This window comes from Somniosus microcephalus, unplaced genomic scaffold (genome assembly GCF_052327205.1).
Source record: "Somniosus microcephalus isolate GS21.2 unplaced genomic scaffold, FLI_Smic_1.0 unresolved_chr7, whole genome shotgun sequence".
Taxonomy (NCBI): Eukaryota; Metazoa; Chordata; class Chondrichthyes; order Squaliformes; family Somniosidae; genus Somniosus; species Somniosus microcephalus.
The window spans coordinates 28,344,209-28,363,125 of NW_028225185.1; the positions used below are offsets into that span (position 1 = coordinate 28,344,209).

Genomic DNA, 18,917 nt, shown 5'->3' on the forward strand with positions numbered 1-18,917 from the left:
TCCATTCGCAACGCCCCCCCCCCCCCCCCGCTGATGGCCGTGCCTTAGCCGTCAAGGCCCCAACACTCTGGCGTAGCCTCAGTAAACTTCTCAGCCTCCCACTCACACTCTCTCTCCTCTCAGCTCCTTCTTAGAAACATCGAAGATAGGAGCAGGAGTCGGCCATTTGGCCCCTCGAGCCTGCTCTGCCATTCAATGAGATCATGGCTGATCATCCAAATTCAGTACCCTGTCCCTGCTTTCTCCCATACCCCTTGATCCCTTTAGCCTTAAGAAATATATCTAACTCCTTCTTGAATATATTTAATGAATTAGCCTCAACTGCCTTCTGTGGCAGAGAATTCCACAGGTTCACCATTCTCTGGGTGAAGAAACTCCTCCTAATTTCTGTCCTAAATGGCTTACCCCTTATCCTTAGACTGCGACCCCTGGTTCTGGACTCCCCCGACCATCGGGAACATCCTTCCTGCATCTAGTCTGTCCAGTCCTGTCAGAATTTTATAAGTTTCAATGAGATCCCCTCTTTCTTCTAAACTCCCACGAGTATAAGTGCAATCGACCCAATCTCTCCTCATACGTCATTCCTGCCATCCCAGGTATCGGTCTGGTGAATCTTCGCTGAACTCCTTCCACGGCAAGAACATCCTTCCTCAAATAAGGCGACCAAAACTGCACACAATACTCAAGGTGTGGTCTCACCAAGGCCCTGTACAACTGCAGCAAGGCATCCTTGCTCCTGCACTCGAACCCCCTCGCTACGAAGGCCAACATACCATTTGCCTTCTTAACCGCCTGCTGCTCCTGCATGCTTACCTTCAACGACTGGTGCACAAGGACACCCAGGTCTCGTTGCACTTCCCCTTCTCCCAATCTATTGCCATTTAGATAATAATCTGCCTTCCTGTTTTTGCCACCAGTGGATAACCTCGCATTTATCCACATTATACTGCATCTGCCATATCACCCAACCTGTCCAAATCATCCTGGAGTTTCTCGACATCCTCCTCACAGCACACACGCCCACCCAGCTTTGTGTCGTCTGCAAACTTGGAGATATTACATCTAGTTCCCTCGTCTGGGTCATTAATATATATTGTGAATAGCTGGGGTCCAAGGACCGATCCCTGCGGTACCCCACTAGACACTGCCTGCCACTCGGAAAAAGACCCGTTTATTCCAACTCTTTGCTTCCTGTCTGCCAGCCAGTTCTCAATCCAAGTCAGTACCTTGCCCCCAATCTTAAAAGTCGCCTCGCCAACCAAGCTTTCGGTCACCCCCTCTAATATGCTCCTCCTTCTGCCCGGAGTCCAGATGTCCTCTTATGCCCACGTGACGCGCCTCCGACATTTTTCTACGATAACGGGCGCTGTATAAATGCAGGTGATTGCTGCGTTGGTGGTGTTCTGAAATATCACATCTCAACCTTCCTCTCTTAATACAAAGAGGCCACCTGGTGGTGATGCTCAGACTGCTGAACAAGAAAGACTGGGATTTCTCCAACGTCGATCACCAACTCACAGCCATTGAAGCACTTTTTCGAGGTGCAGTCATGTTTGTACTGCAGGGGAACGTGGCAGCCAATTGCACACAGCAAGTTCCTACACAGAGCTGCAAGATTGGCCCAAGGACACAGGGGAGAATTCCCCCCCTCTCCTCTCTACTTCCGAGAGTGAAGATGGGGCCTCGGTTTAACATTTCATCCAGAAGATGGAACCACCAGCAGTGCGGCGCACCTCAGTACTGCCCCTCCGACAGTGCGGCGCTCCCTCAGTACTGCCCCTCCGACAGTGCTGTGCTCCCTCAGTACTGCCCCTCCGACAGTGCGGCGCTCCCTCAGTACTGCCCCTCCGACAGTGCGGCGCTCCCTCAGTACTGCCTCTCCGACAGTGCGGCGCTCCCTCAGTACCGCCCCTCCGACAGTGCGGCGCTCCCTCAGTACCGCCCCTCCGACAGTGCGGCGCTCCCTCAGTACCGCCCCTCCGACAGTGCGGCGCTCCCTCAGTACCGCCCCTCCGACAGTGCGGCGCTCCCTCAGTCAGTGCGGCGCTCCCTCAGTGCCGCCCCTCCGACAGTGCGGCGCTCCCTCAGTACCGCCCCTCCGACAGTGCGGCGCTCCCTCAGTACCGCCCCTCCGACAGTGCGGCGCTCCCTCAGTACTGCCCCTCCGACACTCCCTCAGTACCGCCCCTCCGACACTCCCTCAGTACCGCCCCTCCGACAGGGCGGCGCTCCCTCAGTACCGCCCCTCCGACAGTGCGGCGCTCCCTCAGTACCGCCCCTCCGACAGTGCAGCACTCCCTCAGTACCGCCTCTCGACAGTGCAGCACTCCCTCAGTACCGCCCCTCCGACAGCGCAGCACTCCGTCAGTACTGTACTGGGAGCGTCTGCCTGGGTTATAGGATCAAGAATCTGGTACAGCAACATTTATAAAATATTAGCACCATCTATCTAACAACATAATTTTGAACTCTATCTAACCTGTGCTGTACCTGCCCTGGGAATGTTTGATGGGACAGTGTAGAGGGAGCTCTACTCTGTGTCTAACCCGTGCTGTACCTGCCCTGGGAGTGTTTGATGGGGACAGTGTAGAGGGAGCTTTACTCTGTATCTAACCCGTGCTGTACCTGCCCTGGGAGTGTATGATGGGACCGTGTAGAGGGAGCTTTACTCTGTATCTAACCCGTGCTGTCCCTGCCCTGGCAGTGTTTGATGGGACAGTGTAGAGGGAGCTTTACTCTGTATCTAACCCGTGCTGTACCTGCCCTGGGAGTGTTTGATGGGGACAGTGTAGAGGGAGCTTTACTCTGTATCTAACCCGTGCTGTACCTGCCCTGGGAGTGTTTGATGGGGACAGTGCAGAGGGAGCTTTACTCTGTATCTAACCCGTGCTGTACCTGCCCTGGGAGTGTTTGATGGGGACAGTGTAGAGGGAGCTTTACTCTGTATCTAACCCGTGCTGTACCTGCCCTGGGAGTGTATGATGGGACCGTGTAGAGGGAGCTTTACTCTGTATCTAACCCGTGCTGTCCCTGCCCTGGCAGTGTTTGATGGGACAGTGTAGAGGGAGCTTTACTCTGTATCTAACCCGTGCTGTACCTGCCCTGGGAGTGTTTGATGGGGACAGTGTAGAGGAAGTTTTACTCTGTATCTAACCCGTGCTGTACCTGCCCTGGGAGTGTTTGATGGGGACAGTGTAGAGGAAGTTTTACTCTGTATCTAACCTGTGCTGTACCTGCCCTGGGAGTGTTTGATGGGACAGTGTAGAGGGAGCTTTACTCTGTATCTAACCCCGTGCTGTACCTGCCCTGGGAGTGTTTGATGGGACAGTGTAGAGGGAACTTTACTCTGTATCTAACCCGTGCTGTACCTGCCCCGGGGGTGTTTGATGGGACAGTGTAGAGGGAGCTTTACTCTGTATCTAACCCGTGCTGTACCTGCCCTGGGAGTGTTTGATGAGACAGTGTAGAGGGAGCTTTACTCTGTATCTAACCCGTGCTGTACCTGCCCTGGGAGTGTTTGATGGGACAATGTAGAGGGAGCTTTACTCTATCTAACCCGTGCTGTACCTGCCCTGGGAGTGTTTGATGGGACAGTGTAGAGGGAGCTTTACTCTGTATCTAACCCATGCTGTACCTGCTCTGGGAGTGTTTGATGGGGACAGTGTAGAGGGAGCTTTACTCTGTATCTAACCCATGCTGTACCTGCCCTGGGAGTGTTTGATGGGACAGTGTAGAGGGAGCTTTACTCTGTATCTAACCCGTGCTGTACCTGCCCTGGGAGTGTTTGATGGGGACAGTGTAGAGGGAGCTTTACTCTGTATCTAACCCGTACTGTACCTGCCCTGGGAGTGTATGATGGGACCGTGTAGAGGGAGCTTTACTCTGTATCTAACCCGTGCTGTCCCTGCCCTGGCAGTGTTTGATGGGACAGTGTAGAGGGAGCTTTACTCTGTATCTAACCCGTGCTGTACCTGCCCTGGGAGTGTTTGATGGGGACAGTGTAGAGGAAGCTTTACTCTGTATCTAACCCGTGCTGTACCTGTCCTGGGAGTGTTTGATGGGACAGTGCAGAGGGAGGTTTACTCTGTATCTAACCCGTGCTGTACCTGCCCTGGGAGTGTTTGATGGGGACAGTGTAGAGGGAGCTTTACTCTGTATCTAACCCCGTGCTGTACCTGCCCTGGGAGTGTTTGATGGGACAGTGTAGAGGGAGCTTTACTCTGCATCTAACCCGTGCTGTACCTGCCCTGGGAGTGTTTGATGGGACAGTGTAGAGGGAGCTTTACTCTTAATCTAACCCGTGCTGTACCTGCCCTGGGAGTGTTTGATGGGGACAGTGTAGAGGGAGCTTTACTCTGTATCTAACCCGTGCTGTACCTGTCCTGGGAGTGTTTGATGGGACAGTGCAGAGGGAGGTTTACTCTGTATCTAACCCGTGCTGTACCTGCCCTGGGAGTGTTTGATGGGGACAGTGTAGAGGGAGCTTTACTCTGTATCTAACCCCGTGCTGTACCTGCCCTGGGAGTGTTTGATGGGACAGTGTAGAGGGAGCTTTACTCTGCATCTAACCCGTGCTGTACCTGCCCTGGGAGTGTTTGATGGGGACAGTGTAGAGGGAGCTTTACTCTGTATCTAACCCGTGCTGTACCTGCCCTGGGAGTGTTTGATGGGACAGTGTAGAGGAAGCTTTACTCTCTAAATGTTACATATTCGGTGCCGTTACCCAGCATTGGGAACTCTCATCTTGACAAGCAGAAAAGTTTGCCAACGTTTTAAAGTAAAGGAGTAAGCTGCAGCAGGCAGAGTCATATAACAAGAGGTTTAATGAACGCGACGAGTTTCAAAATCATACATCACACAAATGTACAGAGGGAGAGCTTGAATATAGCTATGAAAAGTGCCGGATGGAAAGCGGAAGGTGTGCACGCTGGCGGGGATCAGGAAGGTGCGTGAGCCAGCGTCACCGCCAGCCCGCAGCAGGTCCGGTATCGATCAGGAAGGTGTGTGAGCCAGTGTCACCGCCAGCCCGCGGGAGGTCCGGTGTCGATCAGGAAGGTGTGTGAGCCAGCGTCACCGCCAGCCCGCAGCAGGTCCGGTGTCGATCGGGAAGGTGTGTGAGCCAGCGTCACCGCCAGCCCGCAGCAGGTCCGGTGTCGATCGGGAAGGTGTGTGAGCCAGTGTCACCGCCAGCACGCGGGAGGTCCGGGGTCGATCAGGAAGGTGTGTGAGCCAGTGTCACCGCCAGCCCGCGGGAGGTCCGGTGTCGATCAGGAAGGTGTGTGAGCCAGTGTCACCGCCAGCACGCGGGAGGTCCGGTGTCGATCGGGAAGGTGTGTGAGCCAGTGTCACCGCCAGCACGCGGGAGGTCCGGGGTCGATCAGGAAGGTGTGTGAGCCAGCGTCACCGCCAGCACGCGGGAGGTCCGGGGTCGATCGGGAAGGTGTGTGAGCCAGTGTCACCGCCAGCCCGCGGGAGGTCCGGTGTCGATCGGGAAGGTGTGTGAGCCAGTGTCACCGCCAGCACGCGGGAGGTCCGGGGTCGATCAGGAAGGTGTGTGAGCCAGCGTCACCGCCAGCACGCGGGAGATCCGGGGTCGATCGGGAAGGTGTGTGAGCCAGCGTCACCGCCAGCCCGCAGCAGGTCCGGTGTCGATCGGGAAGGTGTGTGAGCCAGTGTCACCGCCAGCTCGCGGGAGGTCCGGTGTCGATCAGGAAGGTGTGTGAGCCAGCGTCACCGCCAGCACGCGGGAGGTCCGGGGTCGATCAGGAAGGTGTGTGAGCCAGCGTCACCGCCAGCACGCGGGAGGTCCGGGGTCGATCGGGAAGGTGTGTGAGCCAGCATCACCGCCAGCACGCGGGAGGTCCGGTGTCGATCGGGAAGGTGTGTGAGCCAGCGTCACCGCCAGCACGCGGGAGGTCCGGTGTCGATCGGGAAGGTGTGTGAGCCAGTGTCACCGCCAGCCCGCAGCAGGTCCGGTGTCGATCGGGAAGGTGTGTGAGCCAGTGTCACCGCCAGCACGCGGGAGGTCCGGGGTCGATCAGGAAGGTGTGTGAGCCAGCGTCACCGCCAGCACGCGGGAGGTCCGGTGTCGATCGGGAAGGTGTGTGAGCCAGTGTCACCGCCAGCCCGCAGCAGGTCCGGTGTCGATCGGGAAGGTGTGTGAGCCAGTGTCACCGCCAGCACGCGGGAGGTCCGGTGTCGATCAGGAAGGTGTGTGAGCCAGCGTCACCGCCAGCACGCGGGAGGTCCGGGGTCGATCGGGAAGGTGTGTGAGCCAGTGTCACCGCCAGCCCGCGGGAGGTCCGGTGTCGATCAGGAAGGTGTGTGAGCCAGTGTCACCGCCAGCCCGCAGCAGGTCCGGTGTCGATCGGGAAGGTGTGTGAGCCAGCGTCACCGCCAGCACGCGGGAGGTCCGGGGTCGATCAGGAAGGTGTGTGAGCCAGCGTCACCGCCAGCACGCGGGAGATCCGGGGTCGATCGGGAAGGTGTGTGAGCCAGCGTCACCGCCAGCCCGCAGCAGGTCCGGTGTCGATCGGGAAGGTGTGTGAGCCAGTGTCACCGCCAGCACGCGGGAGGTCCGGGGTCGATCAGGAAGGTGTGTGAGCCAGTGTCACCGCCAGCACGCGGGAGGTCCGGGGTCGATCGGGAAGGTGTGTGAGCCAGTGTCACCGCCAGCACGCGGGAGGTCCGGGGTCGATCAGGAAGGTGTGTGAGCCAGCGTCACCGCCAGCACGCGGGAGGTCCGGGGTCGATCAGGAAGGTGTGTGAGCCAGTGTCACCGCCAGCCCGCGGGAGGTCCGGGGTCGATCAGGAAGGTGTGTGAGCCAGCGTCACCGCCAGCACGCGGGAGGTCCGGGGTCGATCGGGAAGGTGTGTGAGCCAGTGTCACCGCCAGCACGCGGGAGGTCCGGGGTCGATCAGGAAGGTGTGTGAGCCAGCGTCACCGCCAGCACGCGGGAGGTCCGGTGTCGATCGGGAAGGTGTGTGAGCCAGCGTCACCGCCAGCACGCGGGAGGTCCGGTGTCGATCGGGAAGGTGTGTGAGCCAGTGTCACCGCCAGCACGCGGGAGGTCCGGGGTCGATCAGGAAGGTGTGTGAGCCAGCGTCACCGCCAGCACGCGGGAGGTCCGGTGTCGATCAGGAAGGTGTGTGAGCCAGCGTCACCGCCAGCACGCGGGAGGTCCGGTGTCGACCTCTTGGCTGCTTGGTCTGAAGAGCGGAATTGTCAGGAGCACACAGCAGCCTCTCGGAGAGCGGGGACGTGTTCGCCGCAGAGCCTCGATTGGGCCGGGTGGAGGAGCGGTACCGGCGACGTCCACCGTTCTCGTCTGTGCTCTGGCCGCGCGCTTCCCGTCCTCCTTTCAATCACCCGCGGTGTTCTTTTAAAAATCTTCGTCGTTACACACCGAGTGCCCGAGAAAGGGATCTCCCCCGCCCGTTGTATTCTTGGTTTAATCGGGGGCGGCCTGCGCTGACCCAGGCGTCGCTGGCGGCGGAGAAAAGGCGGGTAGCGGACAGAGCCCGTTGTCGAGGTTTCTGAGCTGGTCCAACAACAGCGGAGATAACCAAAGCAGGGAGGAACGACCTGCTGCCCATTCTCTGTAGGTGCCGGCCCGGCGGAACCGGCAGCCCCGCAGGCCTTTGTACGTGCCGGCGCTCGGCGTCTAAACTTGCACACGAAGGAGGTACGGTGTGCAGCTGGTGCCCGTGGAACCCCCGTGCCGAGCGAGCGAGAGCGACAGAACGAGAGCGAGAGCGACAGAACGAGAGCGAGAGCGACAGAACGAGAGCGAGAGAGACAGAACGAGAGCGAGAGACAGAACGAGAGCGAGAGAGACAGAACGAGAGCGAGAGAGACAGAACGAGAGCGAGAGAGACAGAACGAGAGCGAGAGAGACAGAACGAGAGCGAGAGAGACAGAACGAGAGAGACAGAACGAGAGCGAGAGAGACAGAACGAGAGCGAGAGAGACAGAACGAGAGCGAGAGACAGAACGAGAGCGAGAGACAGAACGAGAGCGAGAGACAGAACGAGAGCGAGAGACAGAACGAGAGCGAGAGACAGAACGAAAGCGAGAGACAGAACGAGAGCGAGAGACAGAACGAGAGCGAGAGACAGAACGAGAGCGAGCGAGGCAGGAGAGCGAGAGCGAGGCAGGAGAGCGAGAGAGACAGAACGAGAGAGACAGAATGAGAGACAGAACGAGAGCGAGAGCGAGCCCGAGCGAGCCAGAGCCAGAGCGAGCGAGAGCCAGAGCGAGCGAGAGCCAGAGCCAGAGCGCGGGCGAGAGCCAGAGCCAGAGCGGGCGAGAGCCAGAGCGGGCGAGAGCCAGAGCCAGAGCGAGCCACAGCGAGCGAGAGAGCCAGAGCGAGCGCGAGAGAGCCAGAGCGAGCGCGAGAGAGCCAGAGCGAGCGCTAGAGAGCCAGAGCGAGCGCGAGAGAGCCAGAGCGAGCGCGAGAGAGCCAGAGCGAGCCAGAGCGAGTCAGAGAGACAGAGCGTGCGAGAGAGCCAGAGCGAGCGAGAGAGCCAGAGCGAGAGACCCTGAGCTGGATTGATTGCGAGCCCCAGCTGCGATGAGCTCGACGATCTGAGCTGGGACTGCAGCGGGGGCAGTAGAATCAATCACAGCGCCTCGGGGTTGGGTAAGACCGGGCTGCTGCTCCTCCTCCTGGCTCAATGGACCAGTTGCGCGCAACCATCAGGCGGGGGAAGGGTCGGGACGCACCTACACAGCTGAACGTCCCGCTTCCGCTCACCATTGGGACTCGCACACGAAGATTGTGCACCTGGACAATGGTCCGCCGGGGTGGAGGGCGGCAGAGAGGTGCAGGCCGCCTCGGATCAAGCTTCGCATGCCCGCTACTCTTGAAAATCCTCCAGGCGGATACGCTGGGGGTCTTCGGGGTGCCTGGAGACCACACCGTATCGCAGGAGCGCCTCGACGTAGGGCGGCCAAAATGTGTTGTCCATCTCCACGTAGGGGTCATGGGGACTTTTCATTGCCTTGGTCATGAGGTGCTGCCAGAGAGAGAGAGAGAGACGAGGGAATAAGGGCCGGGTGCAGAGAGACACAGGAGCATAAGACAAACAGGGAGTCCGGAGAAACCCGACAGAATCGGAGAGCTCCCTCTACACTGACCCCATCAAACACTCCCAGGGCAGGTACAGCACGGGTTAGATGCAGAGTAAAGCTCCCTCTACACTGTCCCCATCAAACACTCCCAGGGCAGGTACAGCACGGGTTAGATACAGAGTAAAGCTCCCTCTACACTGTCCCATCAAACACTCCCAGGGCAGGTACAGCACGGGTTAGATACAGAGTAAAGCTCCCTCTACACTGTCCCCATCAAACAATCCCAGGGCAGGCACAGCACGGGTTAGATACAGAGTAAAGCTCCCTCTACACTGTCTCATCAAACACTCCCAGGGCAGGTACAGCACGGGGTTAGATACAGAGTAAAGCTCCCTCTACACTGTCCCATCAAACACTCCCAGGGCAGGTACAGCACGGGGTTAGATACAGAGTAAAGCTCCCTCTACACTGTCCCCATCAAACACTCCCAGGGCAGGTACAGCACGGGTTAGATACAGAGTAAAGCTCCCTCTACATTGTCCCCATCAAACACTCACAGGGCAGGTACAGCACGGGGTTAGATACAGAGTAAAGCTCCCTCTACACTGTCCCATCAAACACTCCCAGGGCAGGTACTGCACGGGGTTAGATACAGAGTAAAGCTCCCTCTACACTGTCTCATCAAACACTCCCAGGGCAGGTACAGCATGGGTTAGATACAGAGTAAAGCTCCCTCTACACTGTCCCATCAAACACTCCCAGGGCAGGTACAGCACGGGTTAGAGACAGAGTAAAGCTCTACAACTTTAAAAGCACGGCCCCTAATGCCTTCCCATTTCCAACATTTGTCGTTTTTGTGGCCTTGCAGGAGACGAGCAGCTTGCGTTGAATGAGGTCCACACACCAGGAGCTGGGTCTCTCTCATTTCACATCCCAATCGACAGGGCTAACAGCCCCAGACCCAACCTCCTGCCCCCTTAGCATCACCCGCGCCCCCTCCGCCCAACCACCGGCCCCCATCAACGGTGATTCGTCCTGACTCACCTCGAGAATCTCGTGCAACGTTATCAAGTTGGCCGCGTTGGTCTCGGGGGCTGATCTCTGAAAGCAGAAAGTTAAGTCGCACGGAGATTAATGAACAACCCCAGGGTGATCAGTACGCACAGCTGAAACACAAATCGCCCGGGGGGGGGGGGGGCGGGGGATCAGTTAGTGGCCTCACCCGGTGCCATGTGGAGCCACGCAGGCCAGAGAGCACCAAGGTTCCATCCCCATTCTCTGCCGAGCCGTCTGATCCTGGCCGGGGCGATCTGCACCTTTTAAAAAAAATATTTATTCGTTCTTGGGATGTGGGCGTCGCTGGCGAGGATCGGCATTTATTGCCCATCCCTAATTGCCCTCGAGAAGGTGGTCGTGAGCCGCCTTCTTGAACCGCTGCAGTCCCGTGTGGTGAAGGTGCTCCCACAGCGCTGTTAGGGAGGGAGTTCCAGGAATTTGACCCAGCGACGATGAAGGAACGGCCGATATATTTCCAAGTCAGGGTGGCGTGTGTGACTTGCAGGGGAACTTGGAGGTGGTGGTGTTCCCATGCGCCTGCTGCCCTTGTCCTTCTAGGCGGAAGAGGTTGTGGATTCGGGAGGTGCTGCCGAAGAAGCCTTGGCGAGTTGCTGCAGTGTATCTTGTAGATGGTGCACACTGCAGCCACGGTGCGCCGGTGGTGGATGGGGTGCCCATCAAGCGGGCTGCTTTGTCCTGGATGGTGTCGAGCTTCTCGAGTGTTGTTGGAGCTGCACTCATCCAGGCAAGTGGAGAGTGTTCCATCACACTCCTGACTTATGCCTTGTAGATGGTGGAAAGGCATTGGGGAGTCAGGAGGCTGAAGAATACCCAGCCTCTGACCCGCTCCACACAGGAACAAGGATGTCTTGCTGCAGTTGTACAGGGCCTTGGTGAGACCACACCTTGAGTATTGTGTGCAGTTTTGGTCGCCTTATCGGAGGAAGGATGTTCTTGCCATGGAGGGAGTGCAGCGAAGATTCACCAAACTGATACCTGGGATGGCAGGAATGACGTATGAGAGATTGGGTCGATTAGGCTTATACTCGCTGGAGTTTAGAAGAATGAGAGGGGATCTCATTGAAACTTATAAAATTCCAACAGGACTAGACAGACTAGATGCAGGAAGGATGTTCCCGATGGCGGGGGAGTCCAGAACCAGGGGTCACAGTCTCAGGATAAGGGGTAAGCCATTTAGGACTGAGATGAGGAGGAATTTCTTCACCCAGAGTGGTGAACCTGTGGAATTCTCTACCACACAAGGCAGTGGAGGCCAATTAATTAAATATATTCAGAAGGAGTTGGATATATTTCTTGAGGCTAAAGGGATCAAGGGATATGGGGAGAAGGCAGGGACCAGGTACTGAATTTGGATGATCAGCCATGATCTCATTGAATGGCGGAGCAGGCTCGAGGGGCCAAATGGCCTACTCCTATCTTCTATTTTTCTATGTTTCACACAGGGAGCCTGTGCGCACTCGCTAACACGTACAGACTCTCCTGCGCGAGTTTCCCACAAGTTTGGTTTGGAGACACGGACGGGGATGGGGATCCACCCGTCAGGTACCCACCTGCCCGGAGGGGAATAAAAACACCCATTCCCCAATCGCCCGCTCCCCCACCGCTTACCTTTTTCTTCCCACCGGTCTCCGCCTCGTTGGGCGGAGGGTAGTGATCGTCCAAGAAACTCCCCAAGGCAGACAGGAGCTTCTCCTTCTGCGAGGTCACGTTCTCCATGTTGGCTTTCATTCGCTGGATCACACTGGGAGAGGGAAGAAGTCCCGGGGTCAGCCAATCAACACACAGCAAGGAAACACAGCCAGTCAATCAGATGAATGACCAGTTAATGTGAGGTTGGTTGAGGGAGGAATACTGGCCTCAGGACACCGGGGAGAACTCACCCCCCGCCCCTCTTACAACAGTGGCCGTGGGATCTTTGACGTCCATCTGAGAGAGTAGATGGGGCCTCGGTTTAATGTCTCATCCGAAAGACGGCACCTCCGACAGTGCGGCGCTCCCTCAGTACCGCCCCTCCGACAGTGCGGCGCTCCCTCAGTACCGCCCCTCCGACAGTGCGGCGCTCCCTCAGTACCGCCCCTCCGACAGTGCGGCGCTCCCTCAGTACCGCCCCTCCGACAGTGCGGCGCTCCCTCAGTACCGCCCCTCCGACAGTGCGGCGCTCCCTCAGTACTGCCCCTCCGACAGTGCGGCGCTCCCTCAGTACCGCCCCTCCGACAGTGCGGCGCTCCCTCAGTACCGCCCCTCCGACAGTGCGGCGCTCCCTCAGTACCGCCCCTCCGACAGTGCGGCGCTCCCTCAGTACCGCCCCTCCGACAGTGCGGCGCTCCCTCAGTAGTGCCCCTCCGACAGTGCGGCGCTCCCTCAGTACCGCCCCTCCGACAATGCGGCGCTCCCTCAGTACTGCCCCTCCGACAGTGTGGTGCTCCCTCAGTAACGCCCCTCCGACAGTGCGGCGCTCCCTCAGTACCGCCCCTCCGACAGTGTGGCGCTCCCTCAGTACCGCCCCTCCGACAGTGCGGCGCTCCCTCAGTACCGCCCCTCCGACAGTGCGGCGCTCCCTCAGTACCGCCCCTCCGACAGTGCGGCGCTCCCTCAGTACCGCCCCTCCGACAATGCGGCGCTCCCTCAGTACCGCCCCTCCGACAGTGTGGTGCTCCCTCAGTACCGCCCCTCCGACAGTGCGGCGCTCCCTCAGTACTGCCCCTCCGACAGTGCGGCGCTCCCTCAGTACCGCCCCTCCGACAGTGCGGCGCTCCCTCAGTACCGCCCCTCCGACAGTGCGGCGCTCCCTCAGTAGTGCCTCTCCGACAGTGCGGCGCTCCCTCAGTACCGCCCCTCCGACAATGCGGCGCTCCCTCAGTACTGCCCCTCCGACAGTGTGGTGCTCCCTCAGTACCGCCCCTCCGACAGTGCGGCGCTCCCTCAGTACCGCCCCTCCGACAGTGTGGCGCTCCCTCAGTACCGCCCCTCCGACAGTGCGGCGCTCCCTCAGTACTGCCCCTCCGACAGTGCGGCGCTCCCTCAGTACCGCCCCTCCGACAGTGCGGCGCTCCCTCAGTACCGCCCCTCCGACAATGCGGCGCTCCCTCAGTACCGCCCCTCCGACAGTGTGGTGCTCCCTCAGTACCGCCCCTCCGACAGTGCGGCGCTCCCTCAGTACTGCACTGGGGAGTGTTGGCCTCTAGTGTGTGTTCAAGTCTCTGGAGATAGGCTTGAACCCACGAAGTTCTGTTTCGGAGACGAGGGTGCTGCCCACTGAGCCAAGTCGACATTAAAAAAGGGAGATGGATGGTGTTCTGGGAGGGCGAGGGTGTAGAAGAGACACTCAGCTCGTCTGATGACGATCATATAAAGCACTATGGGACGTTTTTCTGCGTTAAAGGCAGCACGTGAACGCAAGTTGTCGTTCTCACCCCTGCTTTTCTTCAGGTTACTCATGACATTGTCAGCTTTGCAAAGAGCGGACTGAGCAATGCGTGGGTGAAACAGAAGCAACGCAACTCTGCGCCACAAGTTAGGGGCAGCCACCCAGATCCTGCGCCCGGTCGAATCTGTGCGCGAGGGGTTCTCACCTGTTCTCGGAGAGAGTCAGGAAATCGTGCTGTTGGTTCTCCCACTTCTCCTGCAGGGATTTCTCCATCTCCTGCTGCTCTTGTAACCAGTTCTGCTCCCTGCGGAGGGACGATGACAAGACAACAATAACAACAGCAATTTATATAGCGCCTTTAACGTAGTAAAACGTCCCAAGGTGCTTCACAGGAGCAATTATCAAACAAAATTTGACGCCGAGCCACATAAGGGGATATTAGGACAGGTTGGTCAAAGAGGTCGGTTTTAATGATATATTAATAATCTGGACGAGGGAACTAGATGTAATATCTCCAAGTTTGCAGACGACACAAAGCTGGGTGGGCGTGTGTGCTGTGAGGAGGATGCCGAGAAACTCCAGTATGATTTGGACAGGTTGGGTGATTGGGCAGATGCATGGCAGATGCAGTATAATGTGGATAAATGCGAGGTTATCCACTTTGGTGGCAAAAACAGTAAGGCAGATTATTATCTGAACGGCAATAGATTGGGAGAAGGGGAAGTGCAACGAGACCTGGGTGTCCTTGTGCACCAGTCGCTGAAGGTAAGCATGCAGGTGCAGCAGGCGGTTAAGAAGGCAAATGGTATGTTGGCTTTCGTAGCGAGAGGGTTCGAGTACAGGAACAAGGATGTCTTGCTGCAGTTGTACAGGGCCTTGGTGAGACCACACCTTGAGTATTGTGTGCAGTTTTGGTCGCCTTATCTGAGGAAGGATGTTCTTGCCATGGAGGGAATTCAGCGAAGATTCACCAGACTGATACCCGGGATGGCAGGAATGACGTATGAGGAGAGATTGGGACGATTGGGTTTAGAAGAATGAGAGGGGATCTCATTGAAACTTATAAAATTCTAACAGGACTAGACAGACTAGATGCAGGAAGGATGTTCCCGATGGCGGGGGAGTCCAGAACCAGGGGTCACAGTCTAAGGATAAGGGGTAAGCCATTTAGGACAGAGATGAGGAGGAATTTCTTCACCCAGAGAGTGGTGAACCTGTGGAATTCTCTACCACAGAAGGCAGTTGAGGCCAATTCATTAAATATATTCAAGAAGGAGTTGGATATATTTCTTAAGGCTAAAGGGATCAAGGGATATGGGGAGAAGGCAGGGACAGGGTACTGAATTTGGTTGATTAGCCATGATCGCATTGAATGGCGGAGCGGGCTCGAGGGGCCGAATGGCCGACTCCTACTCCTATCTTCTATGTTTCTATGTAAGGAGCGTCTTAAAGGAGGAGAGGCGGAGAGGTTTAGGGAGGGAATTCCACAGCTCGGGGGCCCAGGCGGCTGAAGGCACAGCCGCCAATGGTGGAGCGATGGAAATCGGGGGGATGCACGAGAGGCCCGAATTGGAGGAGCGCAGAGATCTCGGGGGAATTGTGGGGCTGGAGGAGGTTACAGAGATTGGGAGGGAGGGCGAGGGCCATGGAAGGATTTGAAAACAAGGATGGAGAATTTTGAAATCGAGGCGTTGCCGGACTGGGAGCCAATGTAGGTCAGCGAGCACAGGGGGTGATGGGCGAACGGGACTCGGGGCGAGTTGGGACACGGGGCAGTCAAGTTTTGGATGAGCTCAAGACATGTACAGACGGGCAACGTTATACACAAGAGCACGTGGCAGATACGGACGCAGGTGGCCACTCGGCCCTTGCGGAGTATTCCGTCCACGAGGACCCTACAGCGCCGCCCGACACTCTCTGAAACGATGCCAGGGTTTCTGCCCCCCTCCCGCTCCCCTTCCCAGAGCCCATTCCCTGTGTCGATCGCTCTCTGTGTGAAGAACCTTCTGATCTCAGTTCCAAATTACCCCCTGCCACAAGCTCGACCCTGCGGACCGCCCCGCCCCCCTCATTCTACAGCCACGGCTCAGTTTGAAGTCGTGTCCAGGACTTGCCTATCTATCCCGTTTTATACGCCTCCTTTAAATCAGGGAAAATCCCAAATCCCTCCGCACCCCCGATTCCCAACCATTCCCATATCTCAAGTCTCTGACGCTGGGCAGGGAATACCATGGAATCATAGAAATTCACAGCACAGGAGGTGCCCATTTCGGCCCCTCGTGTCCGTGCCGGCCGACAAAGAGCTCTCCAGCCTAATCCCACTGTCCAGCTCTCGGTCCGTAGTCCTGTAGGTTACGGCGCTTCGAGTGCGTATCCAAGTACTTTTTAAATGTGATGAGGGTTTCTGCCTCGACCCCCCTTTCAGGCAGTGAGTTCCAGACCCCCACCACCCTCTGGGTGAAGAAAGTTCTCCTCAACTCCCCTCTAATCCTTCTCCCAATGACTTTAAATCTCTGCCCCCCCTGGTTATTGACCTCTCTGCTCAAGGAAATAGGTCCTTCCTATCCACTCTATCCAGACCCTTCATTTTATACACCTCGATTAAATCTCCCCTCAGCCTCCTCTGTTCCAGAGAAAACAACCCCGGCCTCTCCGATCTTCCCTCGTCGCTAAAATTCCCCAGTCCCGGCAACATCCTCGTAAATCTCCTCTGTACCCTCTCTAGTGCAATCACATCCTTCCTGTAATGTGGTGACCAGAACTGCACGCAGTGCTCTAGCTGCGGTCTAACTCGTGTTTTACACAGCAGCTCTGTTCACTCCACCTCTGCCGTGTGTCTTTGCCACTAGAGGTGGTCACTGGACTCAAGGTATGGGCTGCCGGGAGCCCTGTGCGGGCTGTTGATCACCACTCGCTCCGACGCGTGCTCGACTGACTGGGCTGCGAGGGGCTCCCCCCGGGGACCAGGACGTCACCGAGATCTCCCTCAACCCACCCTCTGTTACTCTGTCGCCATTTACTGAGGGTGCAGTGTGCTGGGAGGGGCTCAGCCACTGCTGTCACTATTACGCCCCATTATTAATATGAATATTATTGTACGGGCCTTTGGTGAGACCACACCTGGAGTACTGGGCACAGTTCTGGTCTCCTTATCTCAGGAAGGATATACTTGCCTTGGAGGCGGTGCAACGAAGGTTCACTAGATTGATTCCTGGGTTGTCCTACGAGGAGAGATTGAGTAGATTGGGCCGATACTCTCTGGAGTTTAGAAGAATGAAAGGTGATCTCATTGAAACATATCAGATTCTGAGGGGGATTGACAGGGTAGATGCTGAGAGGCTGTTTCCCCCCTGGCTGGAGAGTCTCGAACCAGGGGTCACAGTCTCAGGATAAGGGGTCGGCCATTTAGGACTGAGATGAGGAGGAATTTCTTCACTCAGAGGGCGGTGAATCTTTGGAATTCTCTACCCCAGAGGGCTGTGGAGGCTCAGTCGTTGAGTAGATTCAAGGCTGAGATCGAGAGATTTTTGGACTCGAGAGGAATCGAGGGATCGGGGCAGGAAAGTGGAGTTGAGTTTGGATGATCAGCCGTGATCTTATTGAATGGCGGAGCAGGCTCGAGGGGCCGAATGGCCGACTCCTGCTCTTAATTCTTATGTACTTATGACGCGCTCCCCCATATTTACTCCCCATCCAAATACAACTGTTACACAGGGGTCAAATTATGTAGCACGTACAGCCCATTCGGTCGTACTGGTCTGTGCTGGTGTTTCTGCTCCACACGAGCCTCCACCTCGCACCCCGCTTCATCTCAACCCATCACCATATCCTTCTATTCCTTCCTCCCTCATGCGTTTATCCAGCTTCCCCTTAAATGCATCTGCGCTAATCGCCTCAACCACTCCCTGTGCTTGCGAGTTCCACATTCTCGCCATTCTCTGGGTAAAGAAGTTTCTCCTGAATTCCCTAGTGGATTTATTAGTGACCATCTTATATTGATGGCCCCTAGCTCTGGTCTAACACAGCCCATACTGGGAATGGTACTTGGAACCTCCCTGGTCAGTAACGCACCACTTGGGGGCACTTACACACTGAGCCATCAAGGTAGGGTGGGGGGAGGAGGAGGATTATCTTTGAAACGTCACAGACGTACCTCTCCAACTGCTCCTGTAAAGACTTCTTCTTCATCCTAACGCAAGAAAGGATCATCTCCAGCTGCTTGTCCGCATTCTGCAACTGATGGACAAACGGTAGAGCTTTAAGGTTCACATTTCATTCGAGTAACTCACCAGCTAACCTGTGCTGAACCTTACCTAGATACAGAGTAAAGCTCTCTCGACACTGTCCCATCAAACACTCCCAGGGCAGGTACAGCACGGGGTTAGATACAGAGTAAAGCTCCCTCTACACTGTCCCATCAAACACTCCCAGGGCAGGTACAGCACGGGTTAGATACAGAGTAAAGCTCCCTCCACACTGTCCCCATCAAACACTCCCAGGGCAGGTACAGCACGGGGTTAGATACAGAGTAAAGCTCCCTCTACACTGTCCCCATCAAACACTCCCAGGGCAGGTACAGCACGGGTTAGATACAGAGTAAAGCTCCCTCTACACTGTCCCATCAAACACTCCCAGGGCAGGTACAGCACGGGTTAGATACAGAGTAAAGCTCCCTCTACACTGTTCCCATCAAACACTCCCAGGGCAGGTACAGCACGGGGTTAGATACAGAGTAAAGCTCCCTCTACACTGTCCCATCAAACACTCCCAGGTCAGGTACAGCACGGGTTAGATACAGAGTAAAGCTCCCTCTACACTGTCCCATCAAACACTCCCAGGACAGGTACAGCACGGGTTAGATACAGAGTAAAGCTCCCTCTACACTGTCCCATCAAACACACCCAGGGCAGGTACAGCACGGGTTAGATACAGAGTAAAGCTCCCTCTACACTGTCCCATCAAACACTCCCAGGGCAGGTACAGCACGGGTTAGATGCAGAGTAAAGCTCCCTCTACACTGTCCCCATCAAACACGTCCAGGGCAGGTACAGAATGGGTTAGACACAAAATAAAGCTCCCTCTACACTGTCCCCATCAAACACTCCCAGGGCAGGTACAGCACGGGTTAGATACAGAGTAAAGCTCCCTCTACACTGTCCCATCAAACACTCCCAGGGCAGGTACAGCACGGGGTTAGATATAGAGTAACGCTCCCTCTACACTGTCCCCATCAAACACTCCCAGGGCAGGTACAGCACGGGTTAGATACAGAGTAAAGCTCCCTCTACACTGTCCCATCAAACACTCCCAGGGCAGGTACAGCACGTGTTAGATACAGAGTAAAGCTCCCTCTACACTGTCCCCATCAAACACTCCCACAATACCGGGCACTAATTGGTC

At 56.7% G+C, this 18,917-nt stretch overlaps 1 protein-coding gene across 8 annotated transcripts in view; it reads right to left on the minus strand.

The window, feature by feature from the left end:
• LOC147086684 (centromere protein K-like) overlaps positions 1-18,917 on the minus strand; it is an 86,412-nt gene that overhangs the window by 58,722 nt on the left and 8,773 nt on the right. For 7 of the 8 annotated variants that reach the window (XM_085978827.1, XM_085978829.1, XM_085978823.1 and 4 more), the window contains 5 exons: positions 17,671-17,753; positions 13,723-13,821; positions 11,759-11,891; positions 10,118-10,174; positions 4,806-9,018 (listed from right to left, as the gene is read on the minus strand). In XM_085978827.1, the coding sequence (XP_085834953.1) occupies positions 8,860-9,018; positions 10,118-10,174; positions 11,759-11,891; positions 13,723-13,821; positions 17,671-17,753 (531 nt within the window). In that variant the 3' untranslated portion in view covers positions 4,806-8,859. Of the gene's footprint in view, positions 1-4,805; positions 9,019-10,117; positions 10,175-11,758; positions 11,892-13,722; positions 13,822-17,670; positions 17,754-18,917 lie in introns of those variants that run through there. The other variant, XM_085978825.1, reaches the window with a different exon arrangement.